Raw genomic sequence first — 19,985 nt, 5'->3', positions numbered from 1 at the left:
GTTCGAGTTACATGTCATCCATACTGGTGGGCAATATAGTTTGAGTGCTTGGTCTGGAGAAGCACAAACTCAGATTTTAAAAAGTAACATGATGGTTGGAGGTTCTACCCTTTTTGCAACATTAGGATAATGTAAGACGGTAAAAATCATAATGCTCTAATCTATACTTTGCAGTTTTCATGCAGCTCTTTGATTACAGTTTATAACTCACTGTTCTATGATAGGATTTTAACTTATAAACTGCAAGTAACAGAAGTATCTCCCTGACAAAAACATTAACCCACTGACCTATTTACAATATGTGCTCTTTGTGATCTGCATGGTACATTTTCTTTTCAGCAGGCATACTAACCCTCTGCGCTACCGAATGAGTCAAAACTTCCATTAGACAAAACTTCAGTCTCTCTCCTTCATGAACATTAATCACCGAAGTTAGCTTGATAGTTTTATTGTCACCAGAAAATTGCTGGAGGCAAGGAACGTGGCAGCAGGTGCTTTTAAAACAATAATATACTTGCAGTAGGGCACCTCCACCCTAAGTTAGCACCTGGTGTGGTGGCACCAGCCGCACCACCCTAGAGCTAGCCCGGGCTCTCCCAAATGAACATGAAGCTGCCAGTGGGATGAAGGTTTACAAACACCCTGAAACCAGACTGCAGGCATCCAGTGTTTGCAAATGCAAGCAGCTGCAGTACTGGGGTACAAAGTGCATTTTCCCAGCATGGGCTAGGGGAATGGAGTCCTCTTTCTAAAAAATATTGGGGGAGGGTCTCTCTACACCTGCGTCTTCCCACAACTTGGGCCCTGATAATAGCATTATGCGTAATTTGCCAGATGACAAAACCTAGGTGATTCAGACCTAATAATATATCCTTTATAGTTATTAGAATTCATTATGTTATAGATGTTGTAACTTTTCTTACCTTGTTAAAAACAAGTGAAAATATTTACGACTGACGGCGCACACATTGTGCAGGTAGTCAGGGAGAGCTTTTTCTAAGAAGCTGATTCTTCAGTAAGGAAGATTCTTCTGCCTCACCAAAACTGTGTGGAAAGCTTTGTTCCATATTGATTTTTATTTCACCCCTATGGAAACAGTGGCCTGTGAACTCTTTTCTCATCTCTGTAACAACATACTGATGCTCCGAACCCATAATCTGCCAAAATGTTTGCTTCGCCCAATGTGATTTCTATATGTCAGTCATTATCATCTCCAATATTCTATGCACACTTTCCTCTAGTTGCTCAATCCCTCTAATGAAACAGATAAAAATATGTACCAACTCAAATAGATTGAGCCTATGCCCACTGATTGAGATCAAACATACACCCACTGAAACTATCTAAATCCTTCATATGCAAGGAGAGTAAGCCCATCATACCCGCTCAGAGAGAACACCTAAATCTGCTCAGGTAGATAAGACCCAAGCTCAAACAAATACCAAACAAACCCACTTATAGAAACCCATACCAGCCAAATGAATCAATAGCCACTTAAATCCATCACACCTATATGCACACTAATGTTTAAATTCATACTTGCGTCCTTCAAACTACTAGACATTCGAAACCTCACTCTCTAAAGTAAACCCATAGCAGCCTACATAGACCCAGCTCATTTATTCTGAAGCCATCAAACCAATCCCCTCTTGAATAAACTCAAACCTTCTGTTATTAGACCTTGTCTGCTCAGACCCATAGTTACTCAGAATCCCATAGCAATCAACCAAAGACATTTGTAAAGTGCACGGCTGCTTCAGTAGAAGAGTCCCAGTGCTCAAAGCTTAGAAGACTGATATCAGTTGGTAGCTATATTATAGGTTAGTCTGAGTCGAACAAAGACATTGTTAGGTCTCTTTTGAAAATGGAGACAGTCGACGCCCTTGCGGAGATTAACAGGCAGGGTATTTCAAAGTTTGGCCATTAGGACCTTAAAGGAACTGCCTCCATGTCTAACTTTTCAGAAATTTAGGGACCTGCATCAGACGTAGGTTATTGGACCAAAGTGATCTGTGTTGCTTGTACACACGTAGTCTGTCTCTCAGATGGGAAGGACGGTTCCCTGCTAGTGCGTTGAATGTCTGTGTAAGGGTTTTGGATTTAATGCACTTTGCAAGAGGTAGCCAGTGTAGCAGCTTCATATGGGGGAGATATGCTATTGAAAAAAAGTCTGGATTCTATGCATCCGGAAGGCAGGGAGGCCCAGATATAGGCTGTTAGCATAATCCAGATGGGAAATTATCAGTGTGTGAAACACTGTTTCACGAGTGTTCTCAGGAACAAGATGCAGCAATTTACTTAAGACTTTCAGTTAACCTGTTTCTCTAGAACTATCGCTGGTGCAAGTAAGAGGGAAATGGGCCTGAAATTGCTTAGAATAGTCGGGTCAGCATTCGATTTCTTGAGAAGCAGCAAGAGAAACACTTGCTTTCAATTGGTTGGAAATGCACCAATTGTAAGGAAAGTATTCCAGATTTTGTTAAGCACCAGATTATCAGAAAGGGACATCATCCGGATTAGTTTTGGAGGGCAAGGGTCTGCAGGAGAGACAGATTTCCATTTCTCCAGTTCCATTAAGAAGCTTCCTCAATGATTATATGAAAATTGGAAAGCAGTGGCTTTAGATAATGTGTGGGGGGGGGGGGGTGTTAAGCCTGCGTTCCATCTGTAGACTGTGCAGAGAAGGCAGAGTACAACTTGTGAATTTTCTCATCAAAAAAGTTGATTACTCATTGCACAGGTCACTGGGATGGATTAAAGGTAGTTTAGCAGCCTCAAGAGAAATAAAAGAATTAACTGTATTTGAAACTTCACAGGAAGTATTAGTAACTGTCGCTATGCGCGAAGCGAAGTACACTCTCATCATCACTTTATATATCAATCAATCAATAAATACTTTATTTCGGTTCATTTACAAACCATAAAAGTACATATACAATATAAAATACATATCACACAAGTAAACACATTTCCGGTAAAGTGCCAAAAGTGAATAACTATACATTCTTCCACAAAATAAAGTCATTACTAAAGATGAAGACTTAAATAGTGCAAAATACGCAGTGAATCATTACTGGTCCAGACAGTTTCTCAATTTAACAGTTAATTAAAAAGATTCCTTCATTTGGAGGATGCTGTCACTATGCAAAAGTTGTAAGTACATTAGTGCCGGTCTGATTTGTATAAAATCAAGTTTTTTTAAAAGAGTTACCAGATAGCGCTTGCGTGGGAATTCATAAAACTTACATAAAAATATAAAATGCAGCATGTCCTGCGGAGACTTTCCGTCCCAGCCGCAGGGTGCTGCCGATTTATTAAAAATGTCTGTTTTTGGTCTGATCAACAGATGATGGAAAAGATTTAACCTGAACCTCGTCAACAAAAATTTTTCATGGGAGGTCAGTGAGCCAGTCAGGTACGGTTCTGTAGTTTCACAGGTTTTCAGCATGGCAAATTTCCTCACGCTTTGTTTCTGGAGCTCCACACCTTCCCTCCGGGTCCTCCTATCCATAAGGAAGGCCCGTTTAATGAGCTCCAAATCCCCTTTTACAATTTTACTCGGGTACTCAAACAGTTCTGGACGGCCCAGCCTAGCAAAGTTGGATTTCAAATATTTTATCCAAGGAGCACACGTTACCTTGTCCTGACCCAGAAAATCCCTCACAATCAAATGCGTTAGTGGTATATCCTGATTTAGCCATAATTTAATCCAGCAGGTCAAGGGACGTAAAGAGAACATGTCACTTATATATTGCGTCCCTAGCTCTTTATGTACGGCAAGGTTTGACGTGCCTGCAGGGACACATAGAAGACGCTTCAAAAAGGAGTTATCAGCAATCTGCAGTTGCTCACCACCAACATACTCCCAAATTTCACTGCCATTGCAGTTGCCACAGACTTTGCATTATACAGTTTTAACATGGCACAAATGGTTTTTTTCCACAATTTGGCAGCAAAATTAAAGGTAGAAGCATTAGCCCTCACAAATTCTCCTTTCTTTTTTGCGAGATGAGGGGCCCAAGTAAGTTTGGTATCGAAAAGAACCCCAAGATAAGAGAACGTTTTTGTTAAGGGGATTATAGCTTCATCGATTTTAAATGTGAAAGTCCTCCTTGGTTGCTGACCTACTTGCATGACAAATGATTTGGAATTATTAACCAAAAGATCTCTATCGGTCATGAACAATTTAAAAGCATCAAGGAGAGATTGAAGTCCCTTCTCAGTTCTCGAAATTAAAACCGCATCATCTGCGTACAGAAGTATAGGAATTCCCCGCCTACCGACTCTAGGACAGTCAGCCGGAACATTCTGTAGCACGCTATCTAGCTCATTGATATAAAAATTAAAAAGAAAGGGGGCCAAGATACATCCCTGGCGAACCCCCTTTCTAGCTTTATATATAATCTTAGCCTTTGTGTCACAGGACTCTCTCCAGTTGCGTTCCAACTTTTTACATTGACTCTATCTGCCCTTGAAGCATAGAAGAACCAAGGGGATGAGGGTTTAGTTCTTTTTTCCACGTGGACTTTCAAGGGGGCCAATTGATCAAGGATATTAGTGATTCATTTTGAAAAGAGCCATGTCTAAGCCTAAAGTGCCCATTGGACAGGGAGATGTGGAACATAAGATTTGAGAGAGAATTCTCTGAGATGTTGTGCCAACTGCTTCTCCATTCAGGGTGTGTGTTTGACTTCTTCTGGTACAACCCCCATTAAAAGAAAATGAAATGAGAAAATGATACGACCAGACAAGACACTCAGAAGGGGCAACCTGCAGGTTAGTGATAATAGAAAAATCGAGTCCTAAGTATGTGCTGCCTTATATGTGTGAGATTTGACTAGTTGTACAATGTTCATACCAGCCAAGGTGTGGGTGTGTCGGGCAGCAAGAGAACAATTTTTATCATTAACATGAACGTTAAAATCATCAAGGATGGTGAAGTTAGTATATATCAAAAAGAGTTGAGCAGTGGTATCAAACATTTGGAAAAAACAGCTATTCGTTCAATCAGGAGGTTTATATAATTCCCATAGTCCCATTAATAGATCAAACTAAGACCCGCTCTGACATCGAGCCTACTTCGATGACATAATTTCTATTTAACCCCCACACCCTGGCTTATTCTAACCAAGCCCACTTCATTAGATGAAACCCCTTGCCACTCATAGAGATTCCAGTTTTACTTTTTCTTTGCGTTGAAACAACTTCAAATAAAATACTTTTTCTGATGCAAAGGGAATTCCAAATAAATTCAAGCATTTCTTTCCGCAATTAATTTTTCTCATGTATCCTTAGCTTTGACTTCCAAAGGACATAAGAGCTCAATGTTGAAAATAAAGTTTTATGTGAGAAGTAGTAGTAAGAAGCAGATGTTTTATGTACATATACATTTGGAAATTTTTTCGACCTGTAAAGTATTTGAAATGCATTATCTGGAATCTCCATTGCCACGATGTTTATGCTCACTTTATCTGGAGGTAAATTTACATCAGTAATTACTTGAAGCATAATCTGTAATATGGATATTCTTGTTAAAGAATAATTTTCTTTTGACTTAATTAAAGCAATGTACAGAAATTACCAAAACCAGGTTATTTAGAACATATTTTTAGGCACATAATCGCAGTTCCAATCCATGCTTAGTAGAAGTAAAGTTGCAAGGTTTTCCGAAGACTTTGTTTTTGGTTCATGTCCTGTTCAGTTCATCTTTGTAAATCGTCATATTAATGCCCGATGGTATGCTAACTAAGTCTTGAACATTCATACGTTTCCAGTTCTTTGCACCATCAAGTTTGTTAAAATGCAGGTTTCCTTTAGATCTTCTTTTTACTTTACAAGCACAATTTTTCATTTCAGGTCCAATGGGAGTAGGACTGAATGAACTGAAGCGAAAGGTGTTAATCGGAAATACACAGCATTATGGGGTAACAGTACCACGTAAGTATGTTCCAAAAAAGCATTTTGTTGTACAAAAATGTAACATAATATCAGAACTCCTTTTTGACATGAAGACACAATGTTGTCACCAACTTTGAGATAATTTGAAATGTGTGAATTCAAAACAAATCGTCCATCGATAATTTAATTGTATTTGTTTATATTTTATTTGTTTAGATAGTACAACCTGGCTGACACTATGGTGCACTAAAAGTGGGTTAAAGTAAGCAGGTGAAGGAAACTCATGCTTAGGAAATATAAGGGAAACTTGGTGCCCGAGTTCTCTAATCTCCGTGAGGTTTGTGCAGAAAGCTTTTTGGAAAGTTTTTGCCTGCATTTACTCCATCAGCTTGACAGAGTATTTTACTCCGTTGCCCTGACGGAGTAACTGCACTCCAACTTTAGAGTTGTCTGCTGCTCCTGTAGACCTCTCCTACATTGGAAGGAACCTCTGTCACTACGGCTCCAGTTAGTGCATAGAAAGTGTGTTGTGCAGCTCCATCAGCATGATGGAACTGTACCACACTTTCAAATTCACTTTTTTTTATTTTCAAAAAGAAAATCCCAAAGTGGTAATTGAAATGTTTTTACATCCACTTACCTCCACATTTTAGATGCCGATAAGTGAAAGTACAAACTTGCCATTTGTTCACCCACTCTAAATTAGGCGGGCGAAAAAATGGCGAAGCCTTTGAATGCTATAACTCTATTGAGTCCTTGGAGGTGTATGTCAGCGGCAGAGACAGAGGAGTGTCCACCATTGACATACTGAAAATCCGGCAGACTCTAACTGAGGTGGGCGTACCTTAAGTATGCCAAAAGGGTATTCTCTTGGAGTTGCAACAGAGTACCCTTTGCACCGCACTATAAATCAGGCCCGTTGCTTCTTCAGGGACTTCCTGGCAAGAATTTCATTTTTTTGATGCTGCAGAATAAATCAAGGTAAATCATTTTAAACAAAGAAGGAAACCTTAATCCCTCTCGGGCGACCATTTCTCCAAGGAAAACATATGTATAATTAATATATACGAAAACACGCCAGTTAATACTCTAGATGCTACATACAAAGTGTTTTTAGTTATACATATATATAAATATTTCCACACAATAGAAAAAAGACGCGGCACTCCTCTCGATGATAGAGATGTTGATTTAATCTCAGATAGTAAACCTCCTACGCGTTTCGAACCGTAGTTCCTGGTCACGGTAGACTGTTACAATGGTCCCTTTTCCCTTTCTTGGTTTTATACAGTTACTACAAAGTGCCATTGATGTTGCATTGTGGGTATTGTAGTTAAACATAATGCAAAATATACGGAATTGACATCATTCCTTACTGAAAAGTGATACTTTTTACAGATGAAGTTGGTATAGTTACTTCAATGTTTCTCTAAGTGTGTAGAATTAATTGCTAAGTGCATTAAACACCTACAGTGCAAGTGGTTAGTTTGTTTATATACAGATAATGTGTCATTTCAAATGGCAGGTATTTGAGGCTGAGTGCCCATAAGTGCAGCAAGGTCTGCTGTTATATGTGTCTGTATGGATACAAAGCAACCTGTTAGCATAAATTAGTATACAGTTTAATGAGAGAATTGTTGTTATTATGTCATGTGTGTGTAATGATACAGCGAGATTATCTACTAATACAGTTCTAGCCAGATGTTACTGTTGTTAAAAAGTTGTGGTGGAGTTGTATATAGCAAAAATGGTTGTTAAGATCTATAAATGTACATAAAGTTCCTCGTCCCCATTGAGGCCCCATATATAAATATGTGACATACATAAAACATATATAAACGAATGGAAAGATTCCTTAATGCCCTAATGTTTTCAACGGATTGCAAAAAAACACTTTCTTTCATCAATTTTGGTTTGCTACCCATGATAAAGAGATAGCCCTAAATCCAGCACTAAGAAGCGCTAAATTAATTTGACGCCCTAAACATTCTTTTAAGGTGCTGAGTTTTTTCATTGCAGCAATGTCTTATTTTATGAGGGCTTCTCTTTTATATCCGGTCGACGTGTTTCAGCCTTTTTCATCCAGGCCTCATCAAGACTCTGGGCACAAAGGGAACTCGCTGAACGCTCGAAATATAGTACAAGGCGAGGAAAAAAAACGCTGTTCGAAGGACACTGTTTAGTTCGAAACAGGGCAGTGCTCCTTCATTAGTATCGAGCAGACGCTCACTGTACTGGTCAGCTATTACCAAACTTACCCAGCATGCCACAAAAGTCGCTTCTCATGGAGAAGTTATTAAAACAGGGGTTTCTCACAGAAAAGCTCCGTTACATCGCTTTTCGAAGGCGGTCATATAAATGATCGAATCGGGCAAAAAGACTCCGTCGTCTCGCCGTTCGACAAACAGACTTCCGGCATTGTACATACATTCCATGTGCAGGTTAAAGAAAGAGAGTTCCAGAGGGTTGAGGGTTTAACAAAGACTCATTTGCCACCAAAATGTTTGTGTCATTCCATATGTATGGAATGTCTGTTGTAGGCGACCTTGTCAAATGTCATATTAGTGCTAATGCCCAAATTGCTCAAGTCCTCAAGATTGTGTTTTAGTCACCTGGTCACTGCCTGATGTAATTCCCCAGACCATTCTACCTGTGGTTGAGATGTGATGCCAGAAACTAATGTGTATCTTTATTAACTGCCTATGCCATCCTGAAAAATGAAAACCTGTGATTAAGCCAATGCCAGAAAATCACTACCTCCTCCCCTAGGCGTAATGTGACCTGTTCTATGAGGTGTTATTTATTTGTGCCCCCCCCCCCCCCAAAAAAAAAAGAAACTAACCCAACACAGAGGCATCTGCAATGGGGCATAGTTAATGGAGTTTAATAATGGAACAATGATACCGTAAAGTCCCTCTATTAAACTGAGAAATTACCAGTGAAATTGATAATTCCGGACTCTTTTCACCCCATAGAGCCTCAGTGTTTACCAGTATTACACCAGAAGGCTCCACCTTTCTGGGTGAAACACCCCTGAACCCCAGTGCTCCTGTGTATCTAGTAATTGTAAGTCCCCCGGTAACTCCCATTGCTGGTCAATTTGGTATTACCAGGGTCTTTGCATCGGACCCTTTATTGTACTACATGTTTAGTGACTGCTAGTAACCGGCTGCCCAATGTCTAGTGGTTTGTCATCACTGTGGAAGCTGTCATTTAGGAGCAACATCAGCTCTTGCGTACTGGAGCTGTTGCCCTTCCTTCTGCAAGAATACAAATGATTGATGACGAAAGCAACATGGATCTCCTAAAGCCAATCCGGACCATCCTATAATTTGAAACTGTGATTCTGAGTCCCTTCACATTTCGGTAAACTGTTTCTTAGTGCAGATATAGGTGAAATTCTAATAAGGGTGTGATTGTCTGAAGCGGGCAATCACAATAGGTCTATACATGTTATTATACAGGCATGCACATTATTCCTATACAGTGTTTAGCCTTTATTTACGTTGCTACAGACTATGAAATATAAGCCACTCAACAGTGCGCAAGTGTGCTAGTACGTATGAGAAGCTTACACAGACCTTAAGTAATTATTTCATTATATAGTACATAAGCCTACCTAATGACAGCAATCTAGAGGTTTCTCTATTAAAACAAGTGAAAATAATATCCGATGGTGTAACTGGGAGTACATTTTAAACAAGTTGAAATATATCCTTGGTAAGTTTATGTAGCTCTCCCAATCGTGTATCCAGCCTAGAATCTGCAGAGTAGAAAAAATGGACAAGCATCTCACCAGCCTGCATTTGACTTAGTTCTCAGGGGTGGATCGGTTTAGAGTTTACCTCGGATCCTGTGAGAAACTCTCGCAGGGTATATGTAATTTGTAAGATCTCTCACTTTGCTGTTATTTCAAACTATTCTGCTCACAAGAAAAAGGAACGTTATTTTTGTGAGTCATGGACAAACATAAGCACAGGCAAGAATTAGAAAAGTGAATATAAAGAAATTTTCTAGCACTTTATTCCAATAACCTTTTGCTGTACTATAAGGAATTATCCAACCATCCTCTACTTTGGTTCATTCAGCCAGTTGACCCTCAGGTAAGTCAGATACCAAAGTCCACGTATTGGGTGTCCGACTGGTTGACAGACACTCCTGCGGATCTCCAAAACTTCTCTCTAGCAGCTAAAAATATGATTATTACTATGTTGCTCCTCCTTTAGAACCTAAGTAAATATTGTTTTTTCCTTTTGAGATACCCTATCATGATTCTCTCACTAACCTGTACACTATCCATGCACGTGGCCCAGTACAGTAGCAAGTCTGTTGCCTTTAATATACGCTCAGTACTGCAGGAAAGCAAAACATTAGTGAAAACATTAGTGAGGTTTACCTCATTATATGCAAAAGTATATTAATAGGTTTCAAAAGTTCGAGTTGTATATCTATTTTCGTAGCATACTATTTGTATACTTTTTGCCTCTTAGAGGGTCAGGCTCATAAATCGTATATCATTAAACGCACATCCGTGGGAGTTCAATTTTTATTATGATCTAAAATGCAAGTGTAAATGTTGCATTTATTCAAATCTATTTTATTTAGTAAAGAGAAGTAGAAGAAGGAAACAATGAAGCACACTGTATCATTATATTTAAGGACACCTACTCTCAAGAGGGAAATCAGAACCATAAATACAATACAAATATCCCACTTGACATGTGTTTTTTCCACTATGCCTGTAAAGTGCTTTATGTTCTGACCCAGAAACCTAACAATATGCATAATTATTCATAACACTTTTTGATTATTTTATATATTTCAACTATTACCACCAATAAATGCATACATCACATGTCCACTATTTCACACTATTTGACATATTTTCATAAACAGCTCTAGCTGAACATCTCAGAACAAACTCCTATACATAGAAAATTATTTAGTCCCTCCATGTAGGATGAAGCACTAAATAATTTTATATCTACAGGAGTTTGTTGTGATGTGTTCAGCTAGAGCTGTTTATGGAAATATGTCAAATAATGTGCAACTATTGTGAACATGTGATTTATTCATTTATTGGTGGTAATAAATAGTTGAATTATAAAAAATATTTTAAAAGTTTTATAAATAAGTTTGCATGTTGTTTACAGCTTTCTGGGTCAGGACATAAAGCACTTTACAGGCATAGTGGAAGAAGTACAGGTCCAGTGAGATATTTATATTGTACTTATAGAGGTGGTATTGACATCAGCTGGATGTCTCGTTGGTGTTCGGTTTTATGCATTGATCGGAAGAGAAGTCAGTGGTTAGATCAGTGATTCATGGTAAAGTAATTGTGTCCTAGTTGGTACTAGAATATTAAAGGGCTTAGTGAGAAAGGTAAGTTAACACTGTTACACTTATAGGTTAGCTGTTGTAGCTGGTGAAAGTGTGGGATCAAGAGATTGGTCCCAGGCAGACAAGTAAAAGCGCACAAGGTGAGCATGAACATAGGGTGCAAACTGATGAAAAGCTATAATGTCACGGGCAAGCTGACTTTGAATTGGACTTTTACCTTTTTAGGTCTCGCGGCCAGCCAGCATGAGCTATCTGGTTAGAGAAGACCTATTGTGGTCTTACCATGAATTTACAGTGGACTTGCCTCTTGCCCGTGGCTTACCTTTGGTTAGCTTCATTTTCAATCTCATTTGCTTGCTTCTTAACCAATGGCTTTCCTTATCTATCCTGTTCAATTTCGTGCTTGTCCTTCTCTTGGAGCATAGCCTCTTTACCATCCTTTGATTTGGCTGACTTTTACCCTATTTCTGCTCACTTTTGGGGACCTTCTGTTTTAGTTTTGCTTAGGCACTCCATGAGAGTGCTTGTATTTTCCATAGGTCTCCCTCCAGCGCTTTTCCCCACACCAACTCCCGTCTTACTCCGTTGCATTCTTGCTTGTGTGCTTCTCCCCCAAGCCCTTCTGTTGCGCTGCATCATGTGCTGCTCTTCTCCCGCATGCCCCACTATGTCCCCCATTTGCCCCACCCGTGGTCTTTTTATATATTTTTTTTAATTTTCGGAAAAGACCAGGCAGCAAATAGCTGCCACACTTTCACCTTAAAAAAAAACACTTTAATGCCTACTTATATTTTACTTTTTTTTTTATTTACTCCATCTCGGATCCGTAAAAAAAACCTGATCTTGCAGCATTTTGTAGTCGTGCAAATTCAAAATGATGCATGAATGGGTCTAAAAATGACGCTGTGACTGCGTCTTGTACAGCATCAATAAAAGCCATTGGCAAAGTCAATATGTCCTAAAGGTGTGATCTCTTGGCCCTGCCAATGCTTGTTTGGATGAGGTAAGTAGCTTCAGTCTGCAGAATTGATTTGTTTTCTGATGTGTGAGGAAAGATTGCAAATACCTTAGACATGAGGGAGGGAGGTGGTCATGAAAACTGGCATGCATATCGAACCAAGAATGGTTTATTAGATGATTTGGTTATTTGTGTTTGATACATTGGCAACGGAGAGGGTGCGCGTCCAGGAGGCTGATGTGAAGGATGCTGCTGAATGAGGGTTTTTGTTTTGTTGTCAGAAATGAAACATCAAGTGTCCAGTGGAGCTGCATACATAGAGGTTAAATTGTAAAGGAATAAGTGCCTTTGCCCAAAGCTCTGCTCAGAAGCTGTGGCTAGCACTACTAAACATTCTTGTGCCAGATACCAAGGCTGCATGGTCTTGAATCCATCTCCTGCTGCTTTCATCCACTCCTAAACACTCTCTGCTCATTTATCTCACTCGCACAGGTTACTCGCTCTGTGATGGTTTTTCTGTTTGTCTCTTCTTCCTTCTTTCCGCTTTGTGTGTTTTTTCCTCTCTTGCACTTGTAAAATGTCTGATGAGGAAAAATAAGTGCCCTTAACCAAAAATGAGTGCCAGCAGACCCCACCGGTTCAAATTAAGCACTACATAGAGTACAATTATGAGCTAACTGTGTTACTTGTCCTTACCTCGTAAGCATAGCATATTATGAGGGCGCTTGAAATAAGGGTTCAATATAACTTTGAAATATGGTACAACAAGTAAACTAGTCATCCGTTGAGTCAGTTCTTAATTTATTTATCTTGAAAGTAGGTGGAGCTGAGCAGTGACATACACAACCACTGATCCAGACGGAGATCCCTGGGGTGGAACAGCATTCCATTGAGTCCAAAAGTTAGACAAACACCTTATATTTCAATAGAGGTCTGACCATTTTGACCGCCGCTGCATACTCTGCATTGGCGACCCTTCGAAATGTGCATTAAATTCTAGCGGTTCGGTTTTATCTGCAAAGCTATTTGCCTCCACTACCTTACCCAAAAGGAAAATTGAACAGTGTCGAATACTCAAGAAGCAAATCGGTGTGCTAACTAGTCCCTTCCCAAAAAAAAGCATACTTGATGCCAAGCCATCTACTGTTCTGAATGAGAGTCTGGAATCCCTAACCGGGTCCGGAGCCATCTGGCTTCTAGACGGCCAACTTTCTGTTAAAACTCAAAGTTAACTTTCACCTGTTCTCTCTCTCACATACACACACACACTCGCGATATAAACCTGGCATATTTTCTTATTTAAGGTTATAAGACTAACAGAATATTTTCCTTGAGAAAATTGTTTGGCCGCTTCCAAAAAATGTTTGTTCCTGCAGATTGCTCGCGCGTCCAGCGGCACGTGGCGGAGGGTTCCATCTTACCCTCTGCTTGTGGCGAAACGTCCGCTCGACCTCCATTTGAAACTACTAGAATCCTTATTCTTCAGGGAGATTTAAAAACAAATGTTCTTACGGAGGTTAAAACGCGCTTTTTTGTTTTTGTGAGCACGTCAAACTGTTTAAACCGTCAGGCTAATGGTTGATCCACTCAAGGGCCATTGGAAGCCAGTAGATGCTGCACTTTAACTGGGATTCATGACTCTGCCATAAACATCATTTATTTTGAGTTTGACACAGGCATATGATATGTAAGCAATGGGAATTGTGCTGAAAGCTTTCCTGTAGAGCATGGAAGTTAAAACTCGTATAGTTTTAAGAAGGCTAAGTGGAAACACTTGGAGCTACTGCACATTTTTTGTAAACAAAGCTAAGTAACCATTATTTAAAATGTATAATTATCAGTCGATGACACTCAAAGTTTATATTTACTTTCCATTATTTTATTCTAGCCCACGTTTCATGAATTCAACTCCCCCCACCCCCCCCACCCAAAGAAATTACAATGAAATGCACCATCTCACTTTTTTTGTATCCATCTGTAGCAACGCTTTTCTGGTTGTCGTTGTGTACACTCTAGACAGCGATAGTGCAAGGGGCAGCAACATGCTTTAAAGGTCAAATCGATGCCAGATCGATTTCATAATTTCTAGATATCTGATTATTGCATTCGGAAATTTGCCATACAGCAAGCAGGGATTTTCAGCACACTGGGGAGTATAACACGCTGGCATAAGACAATCCATGTTTCTGTAAAGATTATTATCGGTCAGTGTAGAACTGATCCTGATGGTTGGTGGAGAATGTATTCTAGGTGAATGCACACACCAAGGCAGGGTGTAAGAGGTGTGTGATCCTCGATTATGAGCTGGGAGTAGGAGCAAGTTATGCACTCCCACTAGGGTAATAAACAACTTGCCTGTTACGTAAATTCAGCTTTAGTAAAAAGACCACCTGGGCTTTATCCACAGTAGGTCTGGCAGAAAGCAACTGCTCAGAGAAATGCATATAATCTAAGTTGATTCCTACCAGACTATGTGCCCAGCTTAGGCAATCCAGAGTGCACAGTCAGGGGCTTCTCTTAGTAGGAAAGTCTCTTGAGCAGTGCTTAAGTTGAGTTGGTGGTGGCCACCGCCATTCATTTCTGAGAACCGGACGTTAATTTTCCTCATCCAAAATGGACCTCAAATGGGAAAGAAAGAGAAAGATGGAAAAGCTGCAAGAGTGAAATATAGGGGCAGCAGTGCCTGGTAGTGAATTAAAGAGGCATGAGGTGAAGTCTAGAGTACGCAGCCTTGAATTTTTAAAAGCACCACTGGAACTGAGCTTTGATCACCAACACTCATTCTTTTACAAAATTAGCACTTTCTTGTCTTTTCTTTTAGCAATATACCTACCAAATCTAACTAGGTCTCACCTGGTTCAGCTCTCCTTGACGTCTAAGGGGGGGCATATGGAACAGACAGCCACTGGATACATTTATTTGTGGAGTGTGTGGTGGGAACAAGATGCAAAGAGCCTGGCTGAAGCCCATTTTAAAAGCTAAGGGTGTTTGGTCATTAGCATTATTAAAGGAAGGTATGGGACTACTAATAGGTGCAGAAGGACCATTGATGTATTTTGTAGTGGTTCAACATTTTAATGGTATGAAAAGACAGCAAGGGCAGTCCTTCCTTCCTACATCCCTGGGCACTGTAATCAGGAGGATGATACTGGGGGTTCCTTTTAAGTAACTAAAAATAGAGCCTAATCAACAGGGCACGTTAATTGAAACCCTTGGGCATTGTACTTCCATAAAGTGTTTTCTCAGTAATAAAAATACACTTATGTATTTGATAATTGTGCATTGACTGACCGTGAAACGACCTTAAGTGTAAACAATATTCTTTATATTTTTCTAAATGTAGGTAATCCTCCATAGATATAGTCAGCATCACAGATATTCAAATGCGGATATAAGTGCCACAACTACAGTGTGGTGAAGGCCTAATGATCAAGTGTTGAGAAAGTGCAAATGGGGAATATGCAATACAATACAAATACCCATTTTGGCTGCGAAAAATTGGAGTAAAAAAATGTCAATGTGCTGTTTTAATACGCATTCATCAAGGAACCACAGCCCTGTGGGTCTTCTGCTTGTCACATAAAAACAGTAGGAGTAGAAAAGGATCGACATGTGTCTTTGTGCCAAGTGCCTGCAGTGGGAATGTAAGCATTAATCTGTACACAACAACACATTCACAAGGGGCTTGTGGTCCCGTTTAGAACTAGATGAACTAAGAGAAGGCATGGATTGGAAGATTCACTGCAGTAAAGGGCATTCACCATGTCATCCCTAACTTCCATTGATAAACGGCTATTGGGTACGCCCAAGTAAGACTTTTCAAATAACTTAGACTACTACTTGTCCAAGCGAGAAGTGGTAAAAGTTCCTTGAATACATAATGTCTGACTCCATTTTTTAAAGTGAGAAGAGTCCTAATGATCAAGTGGTCTTTTGCAGTTTGCAATGTTCTACAAGAGAAAAATGACCTAGTCATAATTTGTGGGGCTCTTGTTGGGGACCCTCCACATACTCGAAGTGTTTCCACCAGTTTGCCACTCCCATCAACTTGATTAAAGTGGGGAATATATTTAATCCTTTGTTTTTTGCAAATTACCATCAATTCATTATTTTTTAAATATATTTTTAGCACTTTCACTTATGCACAACAATAATCCAGAATTCAAAATCAACATCACATGATTCACTTACATGGCAGTCCAACCTCTGTCGTCAAAGCTGAGCCCTCCCAATGTTAGATCATACACATGACCAATCCTTTTCCTCTATCTGTGGAATTACCAGAGAATGCCTCAACTCCCCCGCTATCATTATGTTTCTCCTAGCCTTTTAACTACCTTCCCATTGTAGTGGGTTCTACCATATCCATTTCGTCATCCCCTGTCGCTGTGTCTGTGTGTTGTGTACTAGTGACTGTGCATCTGTGTCCCTGGGCACAGAGTAGCCTTGTCTGCTTCCTGAGGTGCTTCCAGTGTCGCCACTCAGGTTTCTAAGACTTCCATCACTGTGTCATTGTTTCTAGTCTGTCTGATATGTGTCTCCTCTGCCAATGCCTACGCAGCTGTGCCACTTCGCCCCAATATGATCGATGGAGATTTCTTTCCCAGCCACCCCATGGCTACTCGCCTCTTTACAGTGACAAGTGCAGGCTGTATGAACTTCCAGTGTATTTTCCCCCTCTGGGTTTCCTAATTATGTCCAGGAGACAGTGTCTTGGGGCATCTTCCAGCTCAAATCCAGTCACCAACTATCAATTGATTATTCTGTTAATCATTTTCTGGTGCTAACTGGGGTCACTTTGTTCATCCTGTCCCCCAACAGTGGCGTAACACAAAATGATGGGGCACACCTGCAGAATGCGATGAGAGGCCCCTGAGTCTTATATCTCACCAAAATTTATTGGCCATTCACTGAATGGGCCCCTGCAGGTTTGAGGCATGCGGTATGCTCTTTTGCCCCAACATGTATGGAATGAGAATAGTCTCATGATAGGAGAAAAGTGGATGATTTTGAAGAAGCCCCCTAATAATATAAGTAGCCGCACATTTCTTACTTTTCTTTCAAAATCACAGAACAGGAAATATTTGTAAGTGTTTAAATGGCCCTGCTGCCACCTGGGAGTGCCTAGAAAAATCATTTCCTGATTGCCCTTGGTGTTACAAGGTTGTATGTGTTTTATAAGCCATTTCAAAATCCTGTAAAAGTTATCTTTTTTCTTGGTCCAAGAGTCTGCCAATGGTTTCTCCCTCTTCTCTGTCTTAATGAGACGAAGATTACTTAGGTTACATTGCTTTAATTATATAAAGTGCTGCAATTGCCACAGACGTGGCCTCTGATAGTTTGGTTAGACCTGAACTGTAGAGTCATTTGAGACCTCACTCATTTATCTTATGTGTAGAGCAATGTGCTTTAAGTGCTCATCTGTTGATGTCAATTCTTTTTATTTATTTTGCAAACAGAAAAGTATATTGTATGTCGGAAATTTTTCATGCATTGTTCCATTTCTCACATACCAGCAATAAAACAGCATCGACTGGATGAATCTGTATAATACCAACATGAAATATATAATTGGTATTTTGATTAAGCATAATACACAAACCAGCGGCGTAGCTGGGAGGGGGTGGGGGGGGGACACTGTTTTTGTGGGCGGCGGGAGTCGTGTAGAGTCACGACTACCTCCATTCCCTGGCCCGGGAACAATTAGTCTGTCGAATAAAAACCCCCGCCTCCCTCCCTTGGGAACAGGTCAGCTGGCACCCCCCCTACACTTACATGCACCAGGGCGGCAAACGTAGGGGCTACCCCGGGTGGCAGTACGTCTAGCTACACCACCGCCACAATCATATCAGGTTTGATGGGAAAAGGGTCTGCAATAAGTATACAACCCAACAATGCTAATCAAGTTAACATTTAGCTATTAGTGACCCAGTTATTGAACCTTGCTGATTCTAGGTTTGACACGATTCTGCCAGATGCTGCCACTCACCCTTCCCTTATGGCATCTGCCATGCAGAATAGCTGATCCAGATTCACTAATACCTAGAGAAAGATATTAAGTCCTATATCTCTGCCACAAGAAGTTGGTGCCCCTCATTCCACGTAGCTCACCCCCTCACTTCTGTGTCCATTTGAACAGTAAATCATACTGTGTGTGTATTGTCCTTGTAAACGGGATTCACAGGTTAATTAAAAGCATAGGTATATCTCCCTATCCAACTCTTGCCACAACCTGTAAAAACTGTCCTGGTTGCTAATTTACAATCATTTCTCTGCAACCTTCCCACGTCTTATGCTACAGCTTGTAGTCATTTTTTTGTTGTTGTTTAAATCTGTTTTATTATTTTCACAGCGTTAACATGCGTATGCAAGACAATCTCCAACATTTCGTCACAACCACAATTAGTCTTTTGACAGTGACGCTCAGTTCCCACATATGAGCGTAAAATGCCCACCGTGTATCCTAATGACCTGATAGCCACAGTTCCAGGTTGAACTACAACATATGTGTCGCGTCAGCAGAGGTAAAGTCCACAATGCAGTTGTGAAGTGATTCTGGGGATACCTTATGCAGAGTGTTAAAGAACATACATCTTGTGTGAACGCACAGATGTTATAAAGTAAACAAACAGTAACTGAAAAAAAAACCCAACCACAGCAGCTGAGTCCGACTTCTGCTTACACATTTTTCACTTGGTCCCCCCCTTCCCCCTCCTATTGTAACTACTTCTATCTCCCCCTCCCCCTGTCCCGCGACTCTCCACAAAGCTGCAACGCCATCTAACACACATAATTGCATCTCTTTTTAATCAATGGTCAGTGTAAATGTGCCTGCGTAGTGGGATGAGGGTGCACCTGACCTGTCGCCCATCTCAGGTTGCGGGAATGCCTCCCTCAGCATCTGGCCGCTGCTCTAGGTTGTCTCCCCCCTCATGCGCATAAGGCCCTGAAGCAGACCCTCCCATTGCGCTGCCATCGGTGTCTTACGCTTACCCAGTGTTTCCTCCCGTATGATGGCTATTCCTTCTGCTTTAGCCCATGCTATAAGGGAATACCTCCATGCCCTCATGCGTGATGGGGACTGCGCCTTCCATTTCTTTAAGAGGCACTTGGCAACTACCAGCCCCAAGTCGAGGAAGCGAGAAGTGACTTTTGTGGCCGGGGTCCTACGAAATTGAAGTAATAAGTAAGTAGGCCACTCAAAAGGGATGCTGCGACTTGTGCACGCGCACAATGTCTCACTAATAGCCCGCCAATAGGTATGCAGTGTGTGACAGCCCCACAGCATGTGCACTAGGCCAACCCCCACCTCTGCATAGTGGGGACAGGCCGCATCCATACGGCGAAAGTACCTATTGATCTTTTTGGGAGTGAGGTATGCCCTGTGGACTATGAATAATTGAATTTGACGGAACTGCATGTTTCTGGAAATACGCTTAGGACTCTTCAATATCTTTTCCCACTCCCTATCTTCCAGCTGCCTCCCCAGGTCTTCCTCCCACCCGCGTCGAAGTGAGTCTAATTTTATCGCCGCATGCGTGCAGAGGGATGCCGCAAACCACCGGATTAAGTGCCGGCCTCGACCCATTACGTGGAGATATTGTATGGTGAGATGTTGACCCGGCTCTTCCGTCATGTCCCCCCATCTAGAGGTCAGTGTAGTGATCAAAGAGCGGTGCCTTAAAAAGTGTACCTGTGGGAGCCCCAGCTTTTCGGTAATATACTCAAATGATAGGAGCGTGCCTTCCCGGTACAGATCTCCCAGGCTCTGTATATCTGCTTCGTGCCA

At 40.8% G+C, this 19,985-nt stretch overlaps 1 protein-coding gene across 3 annotated transcripts in view; it reads left to right on the top strand.

Moving 5' to 3' along the window:
- MPP7 (MAGUK p55 scaffold protein 7) overlaps nt 1-19,985 on the top strand; it is a 915,371-nt gene that overhangs the window by 825,944 nt on the left and 69,442 nt on the right. For all 3 annotated transcript variants that reach the window (XM_085631773.1, XM_085631772.1, XM_085631774.1), the window contains one exon: nt 5,857-5,937. In XM_085631773.1, the coding sequence (XP_085487899.1) occupies nt 5,857-5,937 (81 nt within the window). The remainder of the gene's footprint in view (nt 1-5,856; nt 5,938-19,985) is intronic.

The sequence above is a fragment of the Triturus cristatus genome, chromosome 10, assembly GCF_964204655.1.
Source record: "Triturus cristatus chromosome 10, aTriCri1.1, whole genome shotgun sequence".
NCBI classification, from domain to species: Eukaryota; Metazoa; Chordata; class Amphibia; order Caudata; family Salamandridae; genus Triturus; species Triturus cristatus.
Note: the sequence above shows the minus strand (reverse complement) of the source record. Positions and strands in the feature narration are given on the sequence as shown.